Here is a 25405-nt window from a genome sequence, read left to right as displayed (position 1 = left end):
TGAATAATTACTTAGAAAATAGTTATTTATAATAATAAATAAATTATTTTAAAATAATGAATGAAAATATATTTAATATTTAATATGCTATGATTTTATATAAAAATAACTTTTATAAAATTAAATTAATATTTATTTTCTTTCAAAAAAGAATTTATATTTATTTCAAAATTAAATAAAATTAATCGAAATATAAAGTTTTAATATATTAATTTAATAATTATTAAATCTATTTTTAATAAGTAAAGTTTTTAATAATGGATTAAATTAAATGTCTCGTTATGATTTGAAGACAAAAGTAAACTTTTTCGACGGCGATGCATAATAGAATCCAAGCAATTGGACCAGATTCCCCGAGCGATGCGAGCGTTTGAAAAGCACGTGCTCTCGCTGAGCTTTGATTAGACATGGAGGAATAGGCAAAAAGAACGCCGGAAGACGCAGCTCTGCCGTACAGAGAATAGGGAGAACAGCTCCAGGAGGTGCTGGCGGCGGCGGATGGTAAAAGAGAGAATATTGCCGGCGAAAGATCCGTGTGAATGGAGTACATATGCAACAGAAAGTTATCCATGAGGGCATTAATCCTCGCACTAGGCTCAGCAACTCCAAGGTCCGATTCAATAAGAACTCTTTCTCTGTTTTTTGGTTTATATGTATGTCGTGTGTTTGTGGTGTTTTGGTTCATTAGGCTTCGTCCGGGTGTCAAAAAGGGTTTTGTTTTTGGAGTTATGTGCATGCCAATCTCCCTCAAATGTGCAAGAATAAGACTACAGTTTGAGTTAAGCTAATCTTTTAGTTCTGTTTTCTTTAAGCCTGTAGCATTTTTTTTTATTAGGATTAGGCTTTCCATTTCTCTCAATTTTTGGGTAATTGATTCAGCGGCATATGGACCTAAAATTCATTGAAGTTCATGGTTTGTCTTCTGTTCACGTGAGATTTCTCTTGAAATTGTGTATGTTTATTTTATTCTGTGCGTATGATTCCCATTGTAAATTAAAACATCCACGATAATTTCAGTGTATGAGAATTATTTTTTTGATTGATTGGACAATATTTCCCAGGTACCAGGGCATATCACATTACGAAGAGCTATAATTCAATGATCATAATGCAATTCCTTGCCCTGGTGAGCTCCTTGTGTAAGAGCACCATAGCAACTACGGAGAGCCATGGGCAGGTGGGCAGATGTCTTTGGATTCCTAGCTGAAGTTGCCGATCTACCACCCAGCCTACAAGTGCTTGAGATTGGTTGACACAGTCATTGTTGGGGACCTGGGGTGCATTTTATTCTCCACCTTAGTCCTCAACACTGCCACTGTTTTGAAAGGGATGAGCTCTCGCTAATGACTGCACTAAGATGCGAGCCTCCTTCTCATGGTCTTCTATGCAACCAACATTGTGCGAGGGAAATTCTCCAAGTTTGGTTCAGGAGTTATGATTTAATATATGCAAGTTCTTTGTTTCTTCACATGCTTGTCTGGGTTGGACTAGAAACATTATAAGTTAGTAAGTTGAAGGGCCAGGAATGTAATTATAATCTTTGTGTCAGATGATATGAAGTTCATTCAAGATTGGGAGGCGAGGAAAGTACTTAAAGGCTGACAAGCTTGGGCTAGAGTTCAGGAATGCGTAGGAATTATACTTTTTAATCACAATAATATTGATTTTAGTTTATAAAGTTCAATGCTTGAGAGATTTCGAATAGAGTTTATTGGTTTTGGTTTTGGGTAATTGTGATTCAAGATTGAAGCAAACCTGACTTTTGTAAGAATTCTATTGTTGTTTCCGATCATTTACCTCTACTCTTCTCAGAGGCTAGCTCTTTATCATTTTGTTCATCTGTTGATAGTTGTAAGTAGACAACAGTGTCATCTTGAAGATTTTTATCAAATAGATCATCTGCTTGTAGACAAAGTTGAAGACTTCAAATGCTCCCTGGCGAGAAATTTTATGAACATGATTTTAATGATTCGCAAATTATGAAGGTGGGGGATTCTTCTTTTGCCAAATTATGTAATGGCTATGGCCAGTGGTGTACTTGTCCACTAAAGGTGATTGGAAAGCAATCGTTCTCCAAGGTTGGAAAGCAATCGTTCTCCAAGGCTTTGGCTTGAACCATTAACCAACAAGTTTTATTGTAGGAAGCACCAAGAGTCCTACTTTCTAACAAAGAAATGTAAATGTGTGTGTGTGAGAAAGAGAGAGATTTTGATTTTTACATTAATATGATGTAACATGTAAAGGATGATGTTTTGAAAGATTGGTCTTAGTTCCTTGGGAGTTAGGTTTAATGTAATCTTTGGTTGGTATTGAGAATATGCAAGTTGCAGGTGCTCATTATGTAACATCCAAAAAAATAATCATATTACGCAAGTCAAATTTAAGCGACCCCTGCCTTATTAGGAGATAAAACGCTTGTAGCTGTATGGCATTATATTTTGTAATTTTAATTATATTTCCCTTTCAATTGAGAAATAGTAATTGCATAAATTTTCTTTCTTATTCTTTCAGCATCCACATTTGAGAAGTGATCAAGAGATACCAGCATGAAGTTGCCCTCATGTTAGGTAATCATTTCTTATCATCATTATGTCCTGATTTGTTTGATAGCTCTCTACATTGGATGGCTTAAATTAATTTAGTATATTCAAGAAAAAGAAGCTGCTCTCTAGCCTAATTACAGCATAGCTACCTTAACATTAAGATCTTTAATAATTCAGGCTGAAATGAGCCAGTATTGCTTCAAGTGGGATTATAGAGGACTGCTGGCTTGATTTTTCCGACCAGCAAGGATAACTGTGGGTGGCTTTTTTTCTGCATTTAGTGAACAAGGGAAAGAACCTAGATTCTGAACTGAACATAGCCTGTAAAATTATGTATATATATATATCAGATTCAGAAGTTTTCCTGCAATTTTTCAGTAGGCTTTCCTTTTTGGAAAATTTCATGGTGTTCCTCTAAGTTATCATTTATTTTTCCTTGGACTTATATATGAATATTTTAAAAATGATGGATATTTTGGACAATCTTCAGTCCTAACCCTGATTTCCACTCTTTTAAACTTTCATAGTGACCAAACGATACAAAGCAATATCTTAAAAAAGTTATGGGTAAAAAGGTGTTCTAATATAGGCAGTCAAAAATAGTGATATCCACTCAAGTGGGATTCACACTTTTCTGATCTGCAAGAAACAGTGGTGTGGAATATGTCCTCTGCTGACATGAAAACTCTTGCTTGATATCATGCGCATTTGGAATTCAGACACCCTTAGGAAACAGCCACTGCGTTCTTGTGCAGTTGTGCTTGATCATGTGAAAGATGCTTTTCCCATTTTTAATTAAGTGCACTTGTTTGCAAGTTGTGCACATAAAATAGTGCAATTCCAATAGCATCTGGCCAGTGCATTATCTAAAAAGCCTATGACCATTCTTTTCATAGTAGAAAGCTTTCTGATCTTCTCTTTAACCAAGATTAAAGCAAGCCAAACATGTTTGACACTCCTTTGCCAAGGAGTGATTTCAATTTTCATCAAAGTTGGGCTGTACCAAATTGTCAAAATACTCTTAGTCTACTGGCTGATTATTGTGTTGCTTACCATATTAACCATCACTTTTGTTGGCACACTTTGTAAATAGTAGTCTACTTTTCTTTTGCTTATTTTGCTTCCAAAGTATACTGTGCTCATTCTCAAAAGGAGTGGTGGTGGGTGACTAACTGTCTTCTTTATGCTAATGCAAGGTGTTGTATTTTACTTGCATATTCATAGTCTAGATGGCATCTCATTTTGCTTGCAAGAACCATCTTCAAGGAGGACAAAGTTTTAGTTGAACCTTTGTATTAAAAAACAATTAAAATACTCAAATTTAACCTTACCTCACTATACTATACTAATTTTATATTTAGAGTCGTCAATTCTTGTCTCTTATAAAAAATTAAGATTTTCTTTTTCTCGTGTCAAAAATAAAGGAAATGAAAATTAGATACGCAATTTGAAACTTTTCAAATTCAATTAAATACGTCTATAAATTTATATACGAAATTAAGAATTCAATTCAAGGGTGGGCATACAAGATGTTTATTCAACTTTTGAAGTCAATTTCGTTGTATGATGGACTATCTATGAGCCTAAAGTCCAGTGTTGCATTTAGCACAAGAAAATGTTGTTCATGCTTATGGGGTTTCAACAGAAAATGGGCATGAAATACATTGACTTGACTGAGTTGGTGCTTTTTGTTAGAAAATTAGGTTAGTGGGCAAGGAATTGATGTGAATTAGCAGATGAAATTGACTGGGTTTCTACTAGCTTTTGTGAATGTACTTGGAAGGATAATGGAGTTTATAATGCAGGATTAGAAAAATATATGTGGGTTTAGTAGAAAATTAGCCTCTCCATTAATTGATATAAAAATAATGATTATTATGAGTGTTGAAAGTGGAGTGGAAAGCAACTATACATGTCTTGCATGAAGCCATGTTTGATTCGAACACCCACATGGCTTCGGATAAGGAATATGCAACTCATGGCGAGCTACCACAAAAGCAACAAATAAACAAAAGTTTAAAGAGTGATAGTGCTGGTGTGCTAACTCCAAACTACCTCTACCATCCAAATAACACTAGGTAAGAAATGGGTCCCATAGTAATTAACATTTTAATTTCTCAAGAAAAAAAAAATAATTATATACTTTTTTTTTTAATTTGCATATCCACCCTTTTTGAGTATTCCCCAAGCATTGCTGGTGCAAACTTGCTCATCAACACATGCAGCATTATTACTTGTATGAAGGAACACATGCACCTTTATGATTAGAGCATATATATTTATATAAAACAAAGTGTTGGATATGCGGCTGCTTTGCAAATACATATATAGAGAAAAAAAAAATTCCATGCATTAAAGGCAAGAATTCAAGGTACCTCATGTTTGTTTTTTACATTTTTTTTTTTTTTTTACTTTTTAGAAATTAAAAATTTGTCCAGTACTACAAGCTAAAACCTATTAAATAATAAAATTTATTATGAAGGTAAAATATTATGTAAAATTAATTCTAAAACTGCTAATAAATAATTTTCATAAAATATGATTATTGTGAAGCTAAGAGGTTGTATGACTGAATTGGAGCTACATTAAAGCTAAATATGCTTATAACTGATGCAACTCTTTAATCATTTTATATCACTTGTGTACGTGTCGGTGAAACCCTCTAGCTAGATCTGTTAATTTCTTGATATATTCATATATTTATTTATTTATTTTTTACTCTGTCGTCTTAATTGTTCAACAAAGCTACTGGGTGAATTTGAGTTTGGCTTTGCTTAATTTATAGGATTAGTTTATTGTGTTGACTCTCCCTTCTTAATTCTCTGTATTAATTAAATTTAATGTTATATATGATGGTGGAGAACATGTTGAATAAACATGTATGAGATATTAAAATCCCTTGGGTGGTGAGAAAGAAAGGAATAAGAAAGAATATTTTGAAAAATATCTGTTGAATCTGAGAAAATTTTATAATACAATCGTTGTATGTATAACGGTACAATGGTGATTGTAATGAAATGATGGAGAGTGATGAATATAAATGAGGAGAAGATCTTGAAGAAGCATAAACACAAAAGAACAAGGCATCTTATATATATGTTACAGAGAGAGTATGGCAGAAAACAAGAAGGGCTGGGAATGGCCTAATCTTTTGCTTGCAAGGTGTCTAGTTGTCCATTTGAGCATCACTTTTGGAGGGCCACCACTCTTCACTCTCAAGTCAAGTTTCTATGGGCAATTAAGCATTACCCAGTAGTTGTATAATATATGCCAATAAAGAACCTATACCTAAGCTTACACTACTACCCCCTCTCTCTTCTCAACCCATCCTTTTCCTTCTTAAAATTATGAAAGAGAGAAAAAGTGAAGGGTCCAATGTTGCCGACCTGTAAAAAAAATAATTTAATTTATCATAAATTTTAACTTATTAATATTGGAGTCGTCTTTGAAATAAAAAAGAGATTTTAAATTTAAATTTGTTTAAAAAAAAAAAATCTAACATGTCTAAAAGAAAATCAGCATAATAAACTACATTGTACATGATCTGCCTGCCTTCAATGATGGATGTTTCAAAAAAACCCAATCCTCAGACCAAGTTAAATAGAATCTTAATTAATTTATTATATATACTTAAAGTTGTTAATCAGTAATTGGGTTGGCTCTACAAACACCACATATAATGTGCATGCACATGTGATTATATATATTTAATCCTCTAATTTTCCTTTCTAATTATCACTTTTGTGCAAAAAAAAAAAAAAAATTACAGCTAGACAATGGAGGAAAGTGCCGGCAATAAGCCCACAAAAGATGGGATATTTTTCTTGCAAAGAAGATCTGATTAATCGATCTGTGCCCTAATAAGACATTCACACTACGGTTTCTGCAAGGAAAGCCGGCTTCCTCTCTCTTCTCTTCATTCAAAAGCCGGCATCCTCACTCCATCGCTTGCCAATGCTGGCCCCTTTCCTGACATTGTTGCTCACTGACCATGGGCTACACAACAACGCAGAGATAGTCATAAAAATAAAAATATTAAAATAAATTGGGGTTATTCTTTTATTTATTTATTTATTTTTGAAGAAAATACTATTCTTTTTATTTGATTGTGAAAAACAGAAAATGCGTAAATGTTACTAGTCTAGTCTGTATCTTCCCAAATCTATACATTTTCCTTTCTTAAAAAAGCTAAAATTTCAACATCCACGCCCAACGTTTTTCACCATATGAGTGGTGGAATCTGGAAAGGTACAGCAAATTCTATCTAAGAGTTGGGACCAATTAATTAATCCTTAATCTTCCTTGCATTTTACAATTTCTAGGAAGATGTGTGTAACTTTGTTCTTAATTCTTCCTCTTGTTTCTTTAATTTTTTTTTTCTCTTTTAAATAAAAGGAAATGAAGATACAAGGAACTTCTCTTTCATCTCTCATACGGTGGCATAGAAATTGCCTATATTGCAGTCAAAGGGATTAATTGGCCACTCAATTTATGATCCAAATGGCCTTTTTTTATAAAATTAAAATAAAGGTATTATCCAAGGGCAGGATCGATTTGGCTTAGGAGGCAAAGGGTTAACACCAAAAAAGTACTCACTCAATCATACTCTCTACAAGTATCCGCTGATTTTAATCCGGTTTCATATCGAAAAGATCTGTTTTATAGGTTTGATTTGAAATTAATGATCGCTAGACTTTTTACATCTGGGGCAAGACCGAGTCCCGAAGAAAAATGCCGGTTTAAGACCTATCAGGCCACACTCAAAGCGGATCGGCTTTAGAATCTGGATTCCAACCCAGTAGCGAAAAGCGAGTCGGACAGAACTCACGCGCGGACCTATCCAAAAGAAGTTTAGCTCAAAACATCACAACAGGTATAAGGGCAGGCCAAGTCACCTTGTAGCCCTATCCGCATGCATGCAGGAGGGAATTAAATGTTCACCTGACGTGGAGAGGGCCCTGCCCTGACACTTCCGTATGTACGGATCTGAGTGACAAAAATATATGATACTATAACAGAAAGGCGGTTAAATATCACTAGTGGACAAAAAAAAAATGGATAAAAGGAGAAGAATGTCTTTTTCTCCATCTAATTTTACACTATCACTGTAAATCTTGTTTCTGAATCTTAGAATATCAGAAATTATTTCAAATATGTGTAGGTATTTCATGTATTAATTTGAAATTTTTTAACCCCTAAATTATTGTAGTTACAAGATAAGCATCTATCTAAATACCTTTAAACTTTAAATTATTAGTGGCCTATCTTTTTCTTTGAAAATGAAAAATATAAATACATATAATTTAGAGAATGCCATAGAAATTAAGCCATTCCAATAATTACATTTATCTATATTATCATGGCTGTCATTTAAGATGTAAAAACACAAATTAAGTATGAAAAATATGTTTTTAAAAGCCTAAAATTTAATTGAAAAAGTATGAGTGTAAGATAAATTTACAGAACTCAAAAGAAGGAGGCGGAGGTGAAACTTTTCACTTGGTGTGATATGAAGAGTGGGGCTATCTATTCCTTAATAGCAAGACAAAGGAAGGAATAGTTAGGGAGAGGTGGGGCAGTTGTAAGTAGGTTCTTCAGCAGCAGAGGATGCTGGAGTGTATTAATATTAGCCCTTGGATTTTGATGATGCCGTAGGATTCTCAAGTTCAGTACACGTGCTCCTCTCTCTCTGTTTTGCCCTTTACTTCTTTTTATCTTTGCTTCCATGCATGGATTTCTCCTCCTAAATATAGTGAACTTGTAGTTGTGGAGAGAGAACAAACACTCTCTCTCTCTTTCTCTTAGTATTTCTTCTTTGCCTTTGTTCATTGCCATCATTAACAACAAAGACAATTGACCCACAAGCTCTCCCAATTTTATCTTCTTTTTTTTTTCTCTTCAGAATTTTATGTTTTTATCTCCCTCTTTTTCTACATTTAGATCTTTTTCTTGCTGCAGAATTCTGTGAAATCTGAGATGGGTTCTTGTCCAATCAGCTCATAAAGATGATCTGACACAATTTACTCTCCAGATTTGAACATTCACCTAGTTTTTCTGATCTGGGTCTACGTCTCATTGTCTTTTTCACTGGGTTCCTCTGTTTCATTAGTCATTATCATTTTGGCCTGCAGTTTTAGTGCAATTCAAGCATTGTTTCGAGTTTTTTTTCTATCAGATTTGAAGTTTTCATTAGTTGTCCTATCTTGTTTTCTTCTTTCTTGAATTTCTGTGATTCAAATCCATGGAAGAAGACCAAGAATTCAGACATGTGTGCAAGTTCTGCAGCAAGAGCTTCTCTTGTGGTAGATCCTTGGGTGGTCACATGAGGTCTCACATGATTAATGACATTTCAGCTCAAGCTGATGGTACTAAGCTCACCAGGAAAAAGCTCCCATCTCTCCCCAACAACAATGGAGCTAATAACAATACCTCTTTCAACGAAGCTGCTGGTTATGGCCTCAGAGAAAATCCAAAGAAGACTTGGAGGCTTGCAGATCATTCGGGTGAGGATACTTCAGTCCTTGACAAATCCTGCAAAGAGTGTGGCAAAGTATTCCAATCTTGGAAAGCTTTGTTTGGTCACATGAAGTGTCACGCACTAGAGAAAGAAAAAGTGTCCAACAATAATAGCCTGGAAGAGCAGCAAGATTCTTGGACCAGTGCTAATAACCAGAAGCTGGTCATGGACAGCCAATCAGACAACGAAACTGCTGCTCCTAATCGAAGAAAGAGATCAAAAAGGAGAATAAGGTACATGGGTGCTGAAAACTCTTCTTCCTTGTCTTTTGCCAATAATGCATCCTCTTCTGTTTCTGAAATTGAGCAAGAACAAGAAGAGGTTGCCATGTGCCTAATGATGCTTTCTAGAGATGCTGCTCAGTGGGGCGGCTTGAATTCTGTTGCTGAGTCCTCTGATAATAATTCTGCTTTTCTTGAGACTAATTTGGTTAGTTCTAAAACTGAAGGTAAGTCTTTTGTTTGTACTGGTACTAAGACTGTGAAAATGAAAAAACTTGGTGAGAAGTTGGAGACTGGCAAATTTGAGGATGATGAGTATTTCAAAGTTGAAAACAGAAAATCAGAGTTCTCTGCTTCTGGGATTTCAAGAAAGGGGTTTACCAAGAACGATAAAGCCAAAAAGCCTCAGCTAGATGATGAACATGGAGCACAGAACTCTGGATTCAAACTAGCCAAGAATTTTACCAGGGAAACTAGTTTGGATCAAACTGGAATGGTTGCCAAGAGCAGTTCAAGCAAGAGAAAGTTAAGCGACTCTTCTGATAAAAAATTGAAGTCAGATTACTTGAAGAAGCTGACAACCGATGCTTCAGATTCTGAAGCTTGCAAGAACACTGATAAAAGCAGCAGATTTGAGTGTACTACTTGCAATAAAGTATTCCACTCTTACCAAGCTCTAGGAGGACACAGAGCAAGCCACAAAAAGACTAAAGGTTGCTTTGCATCAAGAATTGACAGCAGTGAAAATAGCATTGAAACTGAACCACGTCCTGACACAACAGCAGATAGTAAGCTCATTAAAACCATCAAAAATGAAATTTCTGCTGATCACTTGGCCATAGATTGTGACGACAAGGCTGAGACAAGTTGTGGGGCAAAGAAGAGTAAAGGACATGAGTGCCCTGTTTGTCTCAAGGTGTTCCCATCAGGACAAGCATTGGGTGGTCACAAGAGGTCTCACTTAGTGGGAGCTCCTGAGGCTAAAAACAACCAGAATATTGCAATCCAAGAACCAATTCCACCAGTAAGAGACTTCCTTGACCTTAATCTTCCTGCTCCTGTTGAAGAAGAAGGCAATGGGCTTGTGGGTTTTAATCCATGGTGGATAAGAAGCAACCACAAGCATGAACCCCTTGTAGGTTTGATCTCTAATTGACTTCTCTAATCCAGGCCAAGCATGGTTTTCAATAAAAAAGATTCAAGAGTGTACAGATTCATTCATTCTTTTAAAGATTCAGAAACTAGTCAAGGTATTGCTCTTAGTAGCCTTTTACTTCATTTCCTATATATTTTCCTTTTTTTGGCTGAAAAACAAATCCAGACACATCAATCACTTGTGCCTGAAAACTACAGTACTGTAATTGAATGTTATCTTTACACATTTGAAGTGTATTTGCTCAATCAAGAAGGTGTTTGTTTCTGTGGTAATAATTTTTTCTTGGCACAAAAGAGAAATGAGCAAGGTGTTGAAATTTTGGATGGGTGAGTGAAGTCATGAGAAGATAAAAGGCAATTTTATAATGCACACAAAGATAGCATGTGAGCTCAAAGGTGGTTGTTTAGTCACCTACCATAAAAACATGACAACCCATCTTACTACTACTTCTCTTTCTCTAAATTCTCACTATGTTATTGCAATTATAGTTAAAAATATATGTAATCCTCTAATTGGCATCTTGCTCATTTAATGCTTAAGCTCTGTAATGGGACCACTTGTGCTAGTTGTTGGTGTGGTTAAGACGGGCTCAAAGCTTGATCACACCAAATCAAGAATGGTTGGAGAAAAATTCAAGCCTAAAACTAGCTAAGAATTGGGTTTTTGTCAAGGTGATTAAGTTGATGGGATGGCTTAAATTCTTAATTAGTCCTTAATCTTTGTCCATGGGAGCACAAATTGAGGTGGGTCAAAAAAAGTGAGCAGAGATTAAGCACAAATTCTCATGGGCGGCATGTCTTAATTATGTGCCTAATTTTTGGGCAAGAAACTCAAAATCTTTGGTGTAATTAGTTTTTTTTTTTGTTTTTTCGTTTTTTTTTTTAATGTTAGAGCATGGAATCTTGGTGAAGTTAGCGTTTAAAGTTCACCTGCTCTAGAAGCTGGCAGGTGGTGCTTGTTTGTCTGAACCAGGACACACAACTGCCTGCTGCCAGCAGCCTTTTTGGATTCACATGATTAAGCAAAGATGGGGGGCTTGGGGATTTGAATGGATGCTTTACTTTTTTTAGTCTTGTGAGAGAATTCCAACTGGGAATTGGAATTGGACACTTGTACAAGCAAACCCTGTTTCATCCCATTTATTTTATTTATTTATTTACTTTACTTTTGAGCTTTTTCAGATCTAAGCAAAAGCCTTGGCCACGTCATTTGAGTCAACTTCAATACAAAGTCAACTAGGTTATTGAATATGGGATGTGGGCTGATTTTGTTAAAGCTCAATGGGCTGATTTATATTTTGAATTTCAACTTGCCTGCCTGCCTGCCTTTGCAACTTGAATATTATTTAAAATTTTTTCTATAATAATATTGTTGTAGCCGGTAACAACCTTTAGCCTTTGGGCGTTACCACTTGCCGTCCATTGCATGTTTTAAATAATTATACCCTTTTTTATATCATAATATTAATAAATAATAATAATATAAAACCTCTTTATTCTTTTCATGGCCTATAAAGAGATTTTTTTTTAAATGAAATTAGAGATCGAGAGAATAGAATCTGAAATTTTTTAAATTTATTCAAATATACTGATAAGCAGACTAAATTTATAAGTGCAATTAGGAAATAAATCTAATTGCATAATTAAGAATTATTCGAAATTTAAATTTTCCTTATAAGATTATATTATTCAAAATAAAATTAAAAAAATTACTACTTTATAATTAATATTTATATAATTAAAGAAAATATTAAATTCCGCGAAGACACATGACAAATTTTCCTTTGAAATAATTTGATGTTAGAAAAGGAATGTGCGTCAAACTTTATGTCCATATTAAAATTTGAATGAAAATTATATACCCAAATTTGAATAAAAATTAATTAATTTGCAAAATTGAAGAAAACATAACAGTCTAAATCATATAGTGAAAGAAGGCCCATTGCAACTTGGACCACGCCCGAACCCGTTGCCAGCTAACATCACACTGGCTCTTGCGTTCAAATTGCAGAACAGAGGTGGCCTGTGGACATTCGAAATGGAGTTATAGTCGAAAGAAACGTTGGATTAATCTCTCCAGCTCGACTCCTCCAATGCTTGATGAACTGTCCACTGGGGCACAACCTACCTAACTCACATGCCGCAGTCGTGTGTTACCAGCTCTCAAATCTCTCCAGTTGAACTCTGTTATTTCGTTCTTTTCCAGGTAAATCTCTAAACTTCTGTGTATAGGCGTATGGTTGTATGGGTATCTTTTTGCTTGGGTTGTTGAAGAATATATGCTTGAATATAATAAACTGATTTCTTGTAGAAGAAGATTTTAGCTTCGATTGTTTTAAATATAGTTTGATATATTATACTGTTTTATAAAATTGCCTGCTTGCCTTCTCCCTTCTTTTTTTCTCCCCCCAATTTGATTGCTTTTTTGCTTGATATCCTACCAAAATTTTATTTTTTTTGTTAATTTGGGGGAATTGGGTTTTCTCCAATGATTTATGCCTGTATACTTACCTGTTTCCTTTGTTTAATGTAATGAATAAAACCTTTTCTTTTTCTTTTTGTTTATTGTTTCTGTTCAGTATACAGAGAATGATGCGATTAATCGAGTTGTAAATGTGAAAATTAAATGTACTTGATTTTTGTGCAAGAGGATGGTCAAATTATATGCATTTACTTTTCTTTAATGGATATTTGTGATAGAGAACATTGCCTATATCAACCTTTGCTGCAGTCACAATAATAGTCGTAACTTATGCTACTTCTCAATATTAGGTCCATGTGTAGAACGAGAATTAGAAGGGGGTTATTTCAATTCTTGAGGAAATGATTGATAATATGAACAATTAATCTTTTTTTTTTTTTTTTTCATTTTTTAGTTTTTGTGCTTTGGTGTCCATCCTTCCAATATTATAATAATGTTTTGTTAATTTGGTACCATATATTACATTCTAAACTTCCTTCATTTTCTTTGATAGGTCCATATCTTTTACCTTTACTTAGCAATAAAGAGATCTTTTCAGCTTCTGTTGTGAGGCTTCTTTCTTAATGTCGAGTAGCTCCAGCAGCAGCAGCACTATTGATGTAGACGAACTTTTGCAGATTGGGACAAGATGCAGAGATGTATGTTTCATGTCCTTTTATTTTCTACCAGAAATTAGAAGCATCATTCTATAATCTGTATTTGATTAAAAATGTCCAGCTCAGTCTCATGGGTCCTTCAGTCCTATATACGAAACTTTGCTTAAAAGTTAATTTTAGCATGCATTTTTGAGTATCTGGCAGTTGTATTTATTAACTTGAATATGAGTAACCTGATATAATTATTAGTACAGCTTGAGCAACATATTATTTTCCCTTTTTATTTTACAAAGATGCCTGGTTTAGTATTACTGATGACATCTTGTTAATGAGTTTTTCAGTACTTGAATTTTATCAATTTTTTAAACGCTTAAATGAACATTTTGTCATTAAATTATTGTTGTGTTTTCATGGATCAAAGGGTCTGTTTCTTTCTAAAGTTTAATTCAAATAACTATTTGCTCATTTTATTTATTTTTCGTTTGCAGCTAAGAAAAGAAAAAGAAATGTTGAATGGATCTCAATCCCATAGCTTTGAACTAATCAGGGTAATATTTTCATTTGAGATTGGTAGAGGTAAACAATGTAAGATGTAAGATATTAGTTACTGTGGTTCTGTTCCTTGTCTAATTTCCTAAAGTGTAATTCAGACGAAGTGAGCAGATAGAAAATTTCATTTCCTTATATGTGATGGCAGTTTCCTGTTTTCCTCTCAATTTAATCTTTTGTTAATTGTTAGTGAATTATTTATGTTATTCCTTTCAGAAAGCCATAATAAGGAAGGCTCAGGAAATTCTTTTCTTCTAGATGGTAGAAGTTAATGCCACACTGCTTACTTAATGAAAATGTTCTTCAGATTGTGAATCAGTTAGCTTCTTCTCGACACTCTGGCCTAAGTTTAAAGTCCATCTCTGGGAACTACACAAACATCACCCGCAATCAATGCTAGATTATGATGATCATGTGCTCTATCAACTCTATATATAAAAGGATAATTTAGGAACTCGTGAAATATCTGCGTGTGGGCCTCTCAAATTGGAGAAATATTTTGTATAAATTAAGAAATTACTAAAATTAACTGTTTATCTTTCAAGGTGGATAAAGATTTTGGACTTCCGAATGACCCAAAAAGAGTTGGTGTTGGCATGATCCAGGTTGTGGATCATTGGGTTGATTGGGAACCTCAGCAAGACTGGGTAGTTCAGTTTGCAATTAGTCAGTCATTGCCTTTTTCAATATCAATTGTTAATCAGGATCAGTAAATATTATAAAGTAATTGGTAGACTGTGATTGTCCAACACCAAAGATAGCACACTGTACTTTATTCCTTTCTTGCTTAACTTGCAAGTGGTTGCTGGCAGAAAATGCTGAGTTGCAAGTAATGATTTTTCATAGTAAAAGGTAGATCTTGTAATCACATTTCTCTTATAATCTTTAATAAAAAGAAAAATCCATTCCCCCCTTAAAACTCCAAGAAGAATAAGAGAAGATGAAAATTTATATATTGAGGTGTTTTTATGGAGGCTGCCTTTGTTCACCTAATCGATTGAAGCACACAGGTCAAAATAATTAAATAAAAAAGAAAAGGAACTTGCAACTTGAACCTCCCTCTACTTTCCTTTCTATAAGAGATTGTAGTTATTTTGTGAGAGAGAAAAAAAGAATTGGCATCACAAAAGAATGAAATATTAATGGTATCATCTAATTGGGAGACTTTTTTTGATGCAGAGGTTAGAACTACATGTGAAATCATTATTAGAGGCTCGTGCTGAAGACAGAAAGCTCATTCAGAAATTGGAAAGAGAGTTGTTGAACTGCTCTCAACAGATAGGTGTTGTTCCTGATTTTGTTCTAACACAATAGTTACTAGCTTCTAAATCATTTTACTTTTATCTGTAAGATATCAAAATTAATACACTAATTTGCTTAATAAGAATTCCCTGTGAATTACTCCTCTCCTTTCTTTTTTCTTTTTTTAATCTTAGAGGTCATTTGCATAGAACATTATGCAAAGGTCATAGCTGAAGCTACTTGATATTTAATTCATTAATAATATACATGTATTTCCACCATTGAGATCATTTTCTCTGAAGTTGTTTATATGACGTTCATTAATATGGAATTATAGTTTTATAGCAGGGATTTCTGTCTGTGATCTTATATTCTGTAGGAAAATAGGGTTGTTGCACTGGTTGAATCAGAATTTTTACTTTATATGCATATTAATTAATGACAGCTTGCTGCCCTCTGTTCCAGTATGATTCTTCAGTATTAACTAGGTATCACATTCCTAACAGATTACCTTCAGGATCAAATAAATGCAAGGAATGCAGAAGTTTACAGCTTGGGGGAGCATGTACATGACCTCGAGTTGAAATTAGCAGACATGGATAATTTACAGGTGAAGGTTGGCCAGTTGCAGGGGGAAATTGAGAGGTCTGACACAGAGTGCTTCTTGTTGACACAGGAATTGAAGAGCAAAGAATTAGAGCTGCAAAAATCTGTTTTATGCATAGAGAAATTGGAGGAATCTATTTCGTCTTTAACCCTAGATTCCCAGTGTGAAATAGAGAGTATGAAGCTTGATATGATGGCTTTGGAGCAAGCATGCTTTGAAGCTAGAAGGGACCAGAAAGAAACCACTTTAGAAAAGGCAACAATGGATAAGTTAATAAAAGAACAGGAGATTCGAGTTTATGATGCAGAGGAAATTATAGACTGCCTAGAAAAGGAGAATAAAGAACTGAGAGAGAAATTTGTTACATCTGAAATGCATGCTAGACAATTTCTTCAAAAGATAGAGGAGTGGCAAGAAAAAGAGGACAAATCACAGCTTAATATTCAGCACCAATTAAGTGAATCGGAGAGCAAAAATATGTTGAGAGAAAAGAGGTAAACTGCAACCTATATTCCACCAAATTCAATTATAAACTTATCATGATTAGTCAATCATATTATTACCTCTGTAATAATGAGAAAAAAAAAAGTAATATGCTATTTTCCCCCCCGCCTACCGGTGGTATGTGTCTGCTTGTGCACAATGTCACTATCCATTTCAGTTGCGCTTGTTATTCTAAGGGTCAGTTTGGCATTGCTATTTGAGTTCTTATTCACAAAAGCAACATCTTAAATATGTTAATGGTTAATTGTTTTTTAAGTGAAATTTGGCATGTTTTAGTCATAAAAACTTGAAAAGAATTAAACAACACTAACAGCTATACTGGGCTACGCATTCATGCAAAGACACATTGAAAACTTTATAAGGATAGTGTGCCTTTAATTTGTGTTAAGTTCTTTAATTTTACTACAAAAATTAAGTTCCTTAATTTTATAAGTCATAACCTTGTTTTTAAACTTCTAAGGTTGTTATTAATTGTAGAATTGCATCACTTAATTTCTTGTAATATTTTAACAATATTTTTGTAGTGCTTGCGGAGAGCTACTTGGTCAACTTTTTTCAAAATTGGCAATTGTATTGGCACCAGAATCAAGTTTGAAAAAGAAGATGGAGAGAATGTCACACCAGATAACCGAATATGAAGTTCTGGTGAAGCAGCTCAAGGTATGGGTCATGACTTATGAGAATGCATAACTACCTCAGTGTTGGACAGTGTTAATGAGGTTGATAAACTGAATGTTAAATGTAATTTTTGCATAATGAATTCTGGCCCTTGCATGTTTTTGAGTTTTCATGGCTGTACATAAATTTATTTTAACTTGTGAATTGTCACTAGGAAGATTTGAGAGAGGAAAAATTGAAGGCAAAGGAAGAAGCTGATGACCTAGCACAAGAAATGGCCGAGTTGAGGTATCAAATGACAAGTTTGCTTGAGGAAGAGTGCAAGCGCCGTGCTTGCATTGAACATGCATCATTACAGAGAATAGCTGAATTAGAAGCACAGGTAAATAATGTTAGGATTTGCAGTCCACTTGATGCTCAGGAGGATCAATTGAATTATGAGAATGGTTTTCTTGTTTTTGTCATGAAGATTCAAAAAGAACAGAGACCTTTTTGTGGTATCACGAAATTCCATGAAGCATAGGAACTGGCTGCATCTAAAACTATGAGGACCTATTAATTAGAAAGTGTTGCAGGTTTGTATCTTCTTCTTCTTCTTCTTCTTGTTGTACTTCTGGTAGAATGGTGCTGCTGTACGCATGCTCTTCCCCCCCCCCCCCCTTCTTCTTAAGAAATTCAAGTGTTTGAATCACATTTGCAACCGAAATCTATTTGCTATATGTGCATCACACATCGACAGCAGATATAAATATTTTTATTTAGGTGCCAGGCATTCCTCATATGATTCGCATGAAATCTAATTTTGGTTTTGTTTTTCAATTTCAATACATGCCTCTGCTGGCTAACATAGTAGATGTTGTTTCACTGGTGGGAATTTCATTAGAGCTGTATAAGAACATGGAATAGCAAAAAATGATCCATATGAATTTGCCGATTTCAACTAATTTGAGAAGGCGACTTAGTTCTTGTTGTGTATAAAAGCGTGGAACTGTAACTTTTTTGCACCAGGTCTCTTACTGTGGATCTTTCAGCAGTGTAACAGAATGACAATTGCAATTTGCAGTACCTATACTTTTATGCAGGATAGTTATGATGTTCCAGTCAACAGCAACACGCTGGATTTGCTGGGCATTAATGTGCAGCAAGAAGCGAAATTACTTGTATCCGATAGAATGATGCAGCACCATAGGGTCAAGGTGCACGCAAATAAGCTTGGACCGTTGTATTACTCATTGGCTTGGAGCTCTCTTAGTTTATTTCAATTAAAATAAGCATGAAAATGAAAGCTCTTCACAAATATGGATAGCCCCAATACATCTTCTTTTCGGTCAGGCTGATGGGTTGCATGTTTCTGGTGAGCATTCCGAGGAAAAATACCTTCGAGTGAAGCATATTACTGCAGTTGTTTTGTTTATGGTTCAGCGTTTGATATAGAAGAAACTTTAGTGTATACGTATCACGCAGCCAGTTGTGTATTTTTACATTTTTCTTATTGATTTAGTTGTATATGATTTGGTGATCCATTCAGTTTGTGATTAACGTTTTTTATTATTTAAGGTAGAAGAGGGTATTCTATATGTAGGGGTATCCCGAATGGGATGGTCTTGCTGGATGCCCCAGAAATGGAGAATTCTTGGATGAACCAAACTTTATCACAACCTATATAGATAAGAGCAAGTGTTTATGCTCGATCATGCAAGAATTATCTATTATTATTATTATTTAAGGGTAAGAATTATCTTTTTCTTGCTTACTGAGAGGAGTAACTCTGGCAAGTCTTTCAGAGTTTCAAGGACTTGTCAAAATATAGACATTGAACATGCAATTTATAAGGGTAGTTCGAAAAGAATTCCTGATGTTTGGTAAGAATTACAGATTGGTCCGTTTACTCCATGACGATTGGATCTCTCAGATATTATTTTACCAATAAAAATCCCAAGTCATTTCTGTTCAACTGCATCTTTATTAGAGATGTCATTGAAAAGATAGAGCCCCTATCGACCTTCAGGCAAGCTGATAGTCATTTCATTCTTGGAACAAGAGTTTGGCCTTGGAGAAGAACTTTCAACAGTTCTGCGAGAGTGAAATGCTGGTTCTTTGGGCGACGGAAGCGTCTGAGTATCACTGCTCAACATGAGAACCACCGAAGACATTGTTGGCCTATCAGTTGGATCCTCTTGAATACACAACAGACCCACTTGGATAAATCTCACAGCTTCTTCAGGACGGCATGTACCGTTCATGGATGGATCTATTATCTCCGCTTCGTTTCCTTCTTTCCATAGTTCCCATGCCTTAACATTACACACATACCCATAAATTTAATAAATTTTTTACCTACTCAGAAGTATATGATCCGATTTAGTGTTTAGAATTTAGACATACCCAACTGAGAAGGGTTAATGAAAGTCCACTGCGATGGAAGCTTGTGTTCCTCCTTCCACTCACTATCTCCAACAGGAACACACCAAAGCTAAATACATCTGATTTCTCAGAAAATTTCCCAGAAAATGCATACTCAGGCGACATGTAACCACTGCAATAATAGCAAGCTCAATCATCAATGCATGTAAATCTATATGAAGAGTTCAAATGAATGAAAGGAGTGTGAGACAAAGACATACTAAGTGCCCATCACACGATTGGTATTTGCTTCAGTTTGATTTATGCCAAAAATCCTTGCCATTCCAAAGTCTGAAATTTTGGGGTTCATTGCTTCATCCAACAAAATATTGCTTGCCTTTAGGTCCCTGTGAATGACTTTCATTCTAGAGAACTTATGGATGTAGAGGAGTCCTTGAGCTACGCCTTCTGCTATGTTGAGGCGTTTGTCCCAAACCAGTTTTGCCTTTTGAGATGGATCTAGTCAACAATGCCATAAGCAAGGATTAGTGATAAAATTTTGGACCTCTAGAGCCAAAAATGTCTTGAAAGAGAGAAATAGAAGTCTACCAAAAAGAAATTTGTCCAAACTTCGATTGGGCATGTACTCGTATATCAGTATCTTCTCCTCCCTTTCAACACAACAACCCAAGAGTCTTACAAGATACTTGTGTTGGAGATTGGCAATAAGTTTCAACTCATTCATGAATTCCTCAAGCCCTTGTCCTGATTTTCTTGAAAGCCTTTTTATGGCTATTTCTTGATCACCAGGCAGATTTCCCTGTAAAGTTCAATGGGATTAAACGCGCAATTCAATCACTTAGCAAAGCAGAACAAGAAAACGACGGATACCTTATAAACAGGGCCAAACCCACCCTCTCCTAGTTTTTGTGCTTCGGAAAAGTTGCTTGTCGCGGCTAATATAGTTTTAAAGCTGAAAAAAACCAGTTGTGGATTGTCTTGTCCTCCTTCAGCTGCAATACTGTCTTTGATCTCGGATGGACTTCCTGATACCTTTTCTGTTTATGTAAACTATCATATTAGGGCTGAAGGTGAAATGGAGAAACATGGAAATGAGCTTTGTTTTCACAGAATGTGAAGAGAGTACCTATTTTTCTCATCTTTGTCCTCCTCAGGATTACTAATAGAAGCAGGCCTAGGACAATTACAATAACCATTGAACCTACAACTACCACAATAAGTCTCTCTTTACTTTTAGAATTTGAGAATTCAGACGCTGCAAGCCTGACATAGAGAGTTTGTCCATTGGGGTCACCATCTTCACGTTGTCGAAGATCCAGGAGATCTCCATGCCAAAATGAACAGTGAGTGCCATCATAAGCATAAGCAGTACATAAGCAGTCACTCAAGCAAGTGGATCCGCATTCCTGTGCTTTCTCCTTTGCTAGTGCCCATGGCTGTGGATTTGTTGGCAATAGCATGTCGGGACTTGCCAAAAATTGGTCACTCTTCCCATTAATAAGACTAGAATTCCCACACTGCAAAATGGTTTTCCTTGCGCACCCACCATTGTAAACCTCCGAATTCCACTCTTCTTCTGATTTTGGATGAAAACCTGACAAACAATGACAAAGAGGCTTGGATTTCAAATTGCAACTCCCGAATGACCCGCAGTAGGCATACAAGTCACATTCAACCCTTGGCTGACTCCAAGACAAATTCCATTGCTTGGCGGACTTTAACCATGAAAGTTGTTGAATCTGCCCTCCAACATCTATGATGAGTCGAGATATAATAGAACTGTTGTACAGAGAATAGACGAAATACCTCTCATTTTCGTTGTCAACATAAGTATAGTTAAATATATAATTCAATCTCATTTCAGGAAGTAAGCTGAATCTTTGTCCGTCCCAATTACCGCTAGTCCACATAATTTTAGACCTATTCCACGAAATGTAAAATTGACTGGTTCCATTTGGGTCCACCTCAATAGAATAGAGTCCTGGTGCAGGATCATCTTTGTTTTTCCATGAAATAAGACGCGTGCTTGTTTTGGTGATTTTGTTGAATCCAAGCCTACAACCAGGGAGAAATGTATCGGTTGGATGATCAAAACTCTGCCAGAGTTGGTCTGATGAATTCGTCCCATCTCTCAAAACAAAATTTCCGTCATCCAGAAGCACAGCTTCCAAAGAGCTTGAAGTCGTAGGCTTCAAATCCGTTGACCATATTAGAGTATTTGATTCATTAAATAGAGCTAAATTACCATCTGATATTCTTAGCTGGGAAGAGTATTTATCAGAAACTGGTTTATCTCTATTTGCTACCCAAACAGCTGTCAGTTCAGACAATGTGTTGTACCAAATTCCTATGTAGTAGTTTGAGGAGTTACCTGGCTTGAAGAAACCCAATACAAAGTTCCCTTCTTCAGATGAAATGGTTCGATCACCTGATAGAGACTGGTTTCCAGAGATTTTATCAACAGCAGAAGAGATCTGGAACTGGAAATATAAGCATACCAAGACAACATAAACAATGAACCATGGATTGTTGTAAACGCCCATGGCTACAGCCTATAGAATAAATTTGCAGGCAAAATGGTTTTGATATCTAACAAGAATAATCCAAGTATAATGGCTGCGTCAACTCGAAAAAGGAAAAAAAAAAGCAAATGTTTTGTTCAATTTTAATGAATTAGAATTATGTGAATTTCGCTATTTAACTTGATATATGAAATAGAAATATCAAAGAAGATGGCAAATATTGACTTAAACCAGTCTTGGTAATAATAATAATAATAATAATAATAATTAATGCCTATAAGCTGTGGTATATATTAAATCAATTTTTATTATTAAGTACCCATTAATAGGACTCGTTGATATAATGATTGATCAAGTTTGACTGTATAATCTACTTAATTTTAGAAAGAGATTTGATTTTATATTCTGAATAGTCGTTAAATTATTTGGAAAACAAAAAAAAAAGAGTTTTTTTATATGATATTATTATGTGTAATGATTTTTCCAATGGGTGTAACATTAAATTTGTTAAATTTCATTGAACAAGATTATTTATTTATTAATTTTATATTTTTAGTATAAAATTAATAATAAATAATCTTCATTAGTAGACCTTTTTATTCAATGTTAAACTCATTAAAAATTATAATTGACACTTATTTTTAAATAAATAAATTGTTTAATAAGACTTTTTTTTTATTCCTTAATAATTCAATTTTTAAAATTTAATTTTTTATTTTTTTTTCTCAATAACTCAATTTTTAAAACTCAATTTTTCTTTCAATTCTTTTTCGATTCAAATTTAATCATAGCTATTTTAAATCAAATTGATTTCAATAAGTTAAATTTTAAATCCAATCAGAATTTTTACTTTTAAAAAAAAAATACAAAAAACACAATGTTAATTTAATTAAAGTAGATTTTAATAAAAAGAAACAAAATTAACATTGAGACTGAAACTAAGGGATACTTTTCAATTTGATCTCAAATCACCAAATTTTTGAATCAAATCTGCATTGAACATGCATCATAACAGAGAATAGCTGAATTAGAGGCACAGTTAATATAATGTTTTGATTTGCAGTCGACTCGATGTTTTTGGAGGATCAATTAAATTCTGAGATTTTTATGATGAAGATTCAAAAAGAACAGATGCCTTCTTGTGGTATCAGGCAATTCCATGAAGCATAGGAACTAGCATTGCTTTTTGAGATAGATCTAGTAAATAATGCCGTAAGCAAGGATTAGTGATAAAATTTGGATATTTAGAGCCAAAAATGTCTTGAAAGAGAGAAATAGAAGTCTACCAAAAAGAAATTTGTCCAAACTTCGATTGCCCAAGTACTCGTATATCAGTATCTTCTCCTCCCTTTCAACACAACAACCCAAGAGCCTTACAAGATCCTTGTGTTGGAGATTGCCAATAAGTTTCAACTCGTTCATGAATTCCTCAAGCCCTTGTTCGATTTTCTTGAAAGCCTCTTTATGGCTATTTCTTGGTCACCAGGCAGATTTCCAGTCCCAGACATTTTTTTCTAGCACGGATACCTTGTAAACAGGGCCAAACCCACCCTCTCCTAGTTTGTTTTGCTTCGAAAAAGTTGCTTGTTGCGGCTAATATAGTTTTAAAGCTGAAAAAAACTAGCTGTGCATTGTCTTGTCCTCCTTCAGCTGCAATGCTGTTTTTGATCTCAGATGGACTTCCTGATACATATTCTGTTTAGATAAACCATCATATAACTAGGGCTGAAAGTGAAATAGAGAAACATGGAAAGGAGCTGTAGTGAAAAATTATTAGGACTGATTTTATTTTTATCTAATTGAGCTGAGAGTGACTGTTTGGCTTATTAGCGATTTGAATAGCGGTTAGGCGATTTATCAGCTATTAGCTATTTCACTGATCGTTAGTTTTAAGTGTTTAGTTGTTTATATATTAATTTAAAATAAATATTAGATTAATTGTTAAAAGATAAAATAACAATAAAAGATATGGATGAATATTACTCAAGAATTCACATAAATCATAAACTAATATAAATTAATAATAAAAATATAAATTATTTCTAAACTAATAAATTAATTACATTTTTTAACGCACCTCAAACTATCAACAATATTATTATAAATGTAATACCCCAACACAATTGTTATTAATATATATTGAAATTCAACATATTAATTATGTAGTTAGGACTATTTACATAAAAATTTTACAATTTTTTGCTGTTTTGTAATTTAATTTAAAATTTTAAAAATTAGTAAGATTGTCGAAAATTATAAAATTTATTATAATTATATTAAATTTAAAATCTAAATCCAACAATGTGTATTTGGCTAACGTGATAACGTGATAAAATAACGTGAATTATTTTATAATATTTATATGATACGTAAATAAATATTATTAATATAAAAAAAATAAAATTTTTATCTATTTTATAATTTAATTTAAAATTTTAAAAAATTAATATTATTAAACTCAAATTACTAAATTTATTCTCTACACTACTAAATTTCTAAAACTTGACTTTTTTTTATTTTTTTAATTTTGATTCTCTTAATATTTTTGAATTGATATAATGTCTATGCTCGTGTTTTCAGCATTGATTTATACGATTAAGCAATAATAAAAAATTAATATTATAATTATAAATAATAAGATTATAATTTATATTTTTATTATATTGATATGGTTTCATTATAGAAATTTATTGTATTAAACAACTAATGAAGTATTTAATAAGTAGATACGAGACTTGTTGTAATATTTATTAAAAGAAAATAAAATTGTGATTTTTATACCAGACAAGAAAAATATATTTAGAAATTTTAAATTAAATTATATCAACTTTTAAAATTTTAAATTAAATTATAAAATAACTATAAATTTTAAATTTTTTTCTATAATAACATTTATCTACGTGGTATAATTGTATCATTAAATAATACACTTTATTTTATCACATTATCAAAACATAACTCTTCCCAATTTAAATTTTAAATTTAATATAATTATACAGCTACAGGTCATGATGAATAAATTTTGGTGGGGTGGTTGTCGTGAGGATGGGAGAGGGATGAATTGGCTCTCGTGGGATCGAAAGTGCGGCCGTAAATCGGAAGGTGGGATGGACTTTCGGGATTTGGCTAGTTTTAATACTGCGTTATTGGGAAAGCAAGGTTGGCGTTTGTTGGTTGACACCAATTCTCTTCTATATAGAGTGCTCAAAGCTAAATATTTTCCGAATGGGGATTTTTTGTCAGCTCGGTTAGGTTCTAACTATAGCTTCATTTGGAAGAGTATTTTGTCTTCTCAACAAATGTTGCAACGTGGGGTAAGGTGGCGAATTGGTGATGGTAAGCAGGTTTTTGTTGTTAATTGCCCTTGGATTCCTCGGGATATTGGTTTTATGCCTTTAGATGAGGCAATGTTTGTTCCTAAAGCCATGAGAGTATGTGATTTGTTTGTTGAAGGTGAGCTGCGTTGGGATGTAGAGAAGCTAATG

General features: G+C 34.0%; 3 protein-coding genes and 1 long non-coding RNA gene across 10 annotated transcripts; 3 read left to right on the top strand and 1 right to left on the bottom strand.

Annotated features, from left to right (window-relative positions):
* Positions 1-291: 291 nt before the first annotated feature.
* On the top strand, positions 292-3754 carry LOC110631144. The gene is made up of 3 exons (XR_006348424.1): positions 292-610; positions 1062-2567; positions 2721-3754. It is a non-coding gene; the product is annotated as an uncharacterized LOC110631144 (long non-coding RNA).
* A 4391-nt stretch (positions 3755-8145) lies between these two features.
* On the top strand, positions 8146-12582 carry LOC110599726. Of its 2 annotated transcripts, none has more exons than XM_043950328.1 (2): positions 8146-10531; positions 12365-12484. In XM_043950328.1, exon 1 carries the CDS (start codon positions 8785-8787, stop codon positions 10435-10437), a length of 1653 nt encoding a protein of 550 aa, XP_043806263.1. In that variant the 5' UTR covers positions 8146-8784; the 3' UTR covers positions 10438-10531; positions 12365-12484. The 2 variants fall into 2 exon arrangements, with proteins under 2 accessions (XP_043806263.1, XP_021591974.1); XM_021736282.2 differs by having other exon boundaries at positions 8147-10531; positions 12448-12582.
* LOC110599727 (nucleoprotein TPR) lies at positions 12456-18606 on the top strand. 5 transcript variants are annotated; one of them, XR_006348471.1, is made up of 9 exons: positions 12456-12642; positions 13412-13556; positions 14003-14062; positions 15243-15345; positions 15812-16406; positions 16941-17076; positions 17249-17416; positions 17504-17609; positions 18117-18606. XR_006348471.1 is itself a non-coding variant. In XM_043950329.1 (8 exons), exons 2-8 carry the CDS (start codon positions 13482-13484, stop codon positions 17555-17557), a joined length of 1191 nt encoding a protein of 396 aa, XP_043806264.1. In that variant the 5' UTR covers positions 12456-12642; positions 13412-13481; the 3' UTR covers positions 17558-18606. The 5 variants fall into 5 exon arrangements, 2 of the variants coding, with proteins under 2 accessions (XP_043806264.1, XP_021591979.1); XR_006348469.1 differs by having other exon boundaries at positions 18098-18606; XR_006348470.1 differs by having other exon boundaries at positions 18043-18606.
* A 303-nt stretch (positions 18607-18909) lies between these two features.
* LOC110599725 (G-type lectin S-receptor-like serine/threonine-protein kinase At4g27290) lies at positions 18910-22028 on the bottom strand. Of its 2 annotated transcripts, XM_043950327.1 has the most exons (7): positions 21770-22027; positions 20525-21595; positions 20269-20435; positions 19987-20197; positions 19659-19896; positions 19420-19570; positions 18910-19328 (listed from the first exon to the last, which is right to left on the bottom strand). In XM_043950327.1, the coding sequence occupies exons 1-7, from the start codon at positions 21939-21941 to the stop codon at positions 19029-19031; spliced, it is 2310 nt and encodes a 769-aa protein (XP_043806262.1). In that variant the 5' UTR covers positions 21942-22027; the 3' UTR covers positions 18910-19028. The 2 variants fall into 2 exon arrangements, with proteins under 2 accessions (XP_043806262.1, XP_021591973.1); XM_021736281.2 differs by having other exon boundaries at positions 20525-22028.
* Between the last annotated feature and the right edge of the window lie 3377 nt (positions 22029-25405).

The sequence above is a fragment of the Manihot esculenta genome, chromosome 14 (assembly GCF_001659605.2).
Source record: "Manihot esculenta cultivar AM560-2 chromosome 14, M.esculenta_v8, whole genome shotgun sequence".
In the NCBI taxonomy this organism is placed as follows: Eukaryota; Viridiplantae; Streptophyta; class Magnoliopsida; order Malpighiales; family Euphorbiaceae; genus Manihot; species Manihot esculenta.
This window is presented reverse-complemented; position numbering and strand designations above follow the sequence as displayed.

Coding starts and splice junctions, on each gene's coding strand:
- LOC110599726 (XM_021736282.2), top strand. CDS start 8,785: ATGGAAGAAGACCAAGAATTCAGACATGTGTGCAAGTTCTGCAGCAAG.
- LOC110599725 (XM_021736281.2), bottom strand. CDS start 21,941: ATGGGCGTTTACAACAATCCATGGTTCATTGTTTATGTTGTCTTGGTA. Junction 19,897..19,986: donor TTTGGACAAATTTCTTTTTG/GTAGACTTCTAT, acceptor ATTGTTGACTAG/ATCCATCTCAAAAGGCAAAA. Junction 19,329..19,419: donor CATTAACCCTTCTCAGTTGG/GTATGTCTAAAT, acceptor TGTAATGTTAAG/GCATGGGAACTATGGAAAGA.
- LOC110599727 (XM_043950329.1), top strand. CDS start 13,482: ATGTCGAGTAGCTCCAGCAGCAGCAGCACTATTGATGTAGACGAACTT. Junction 15,346..15,811: donor GAACTGCTCTCAACAGATAG/GTGTTGTTCCTG, acceptor CATTCCTAACAG/ATTACCTTCAGGATCAAATA. Junction 16,407..16,940: donor AATATGTTGAGAGAAAAGAG/GTAAACTGCAAC, acceptor ATATTTTTGTAG/TGCTTGCGGAGAGCTACTTG.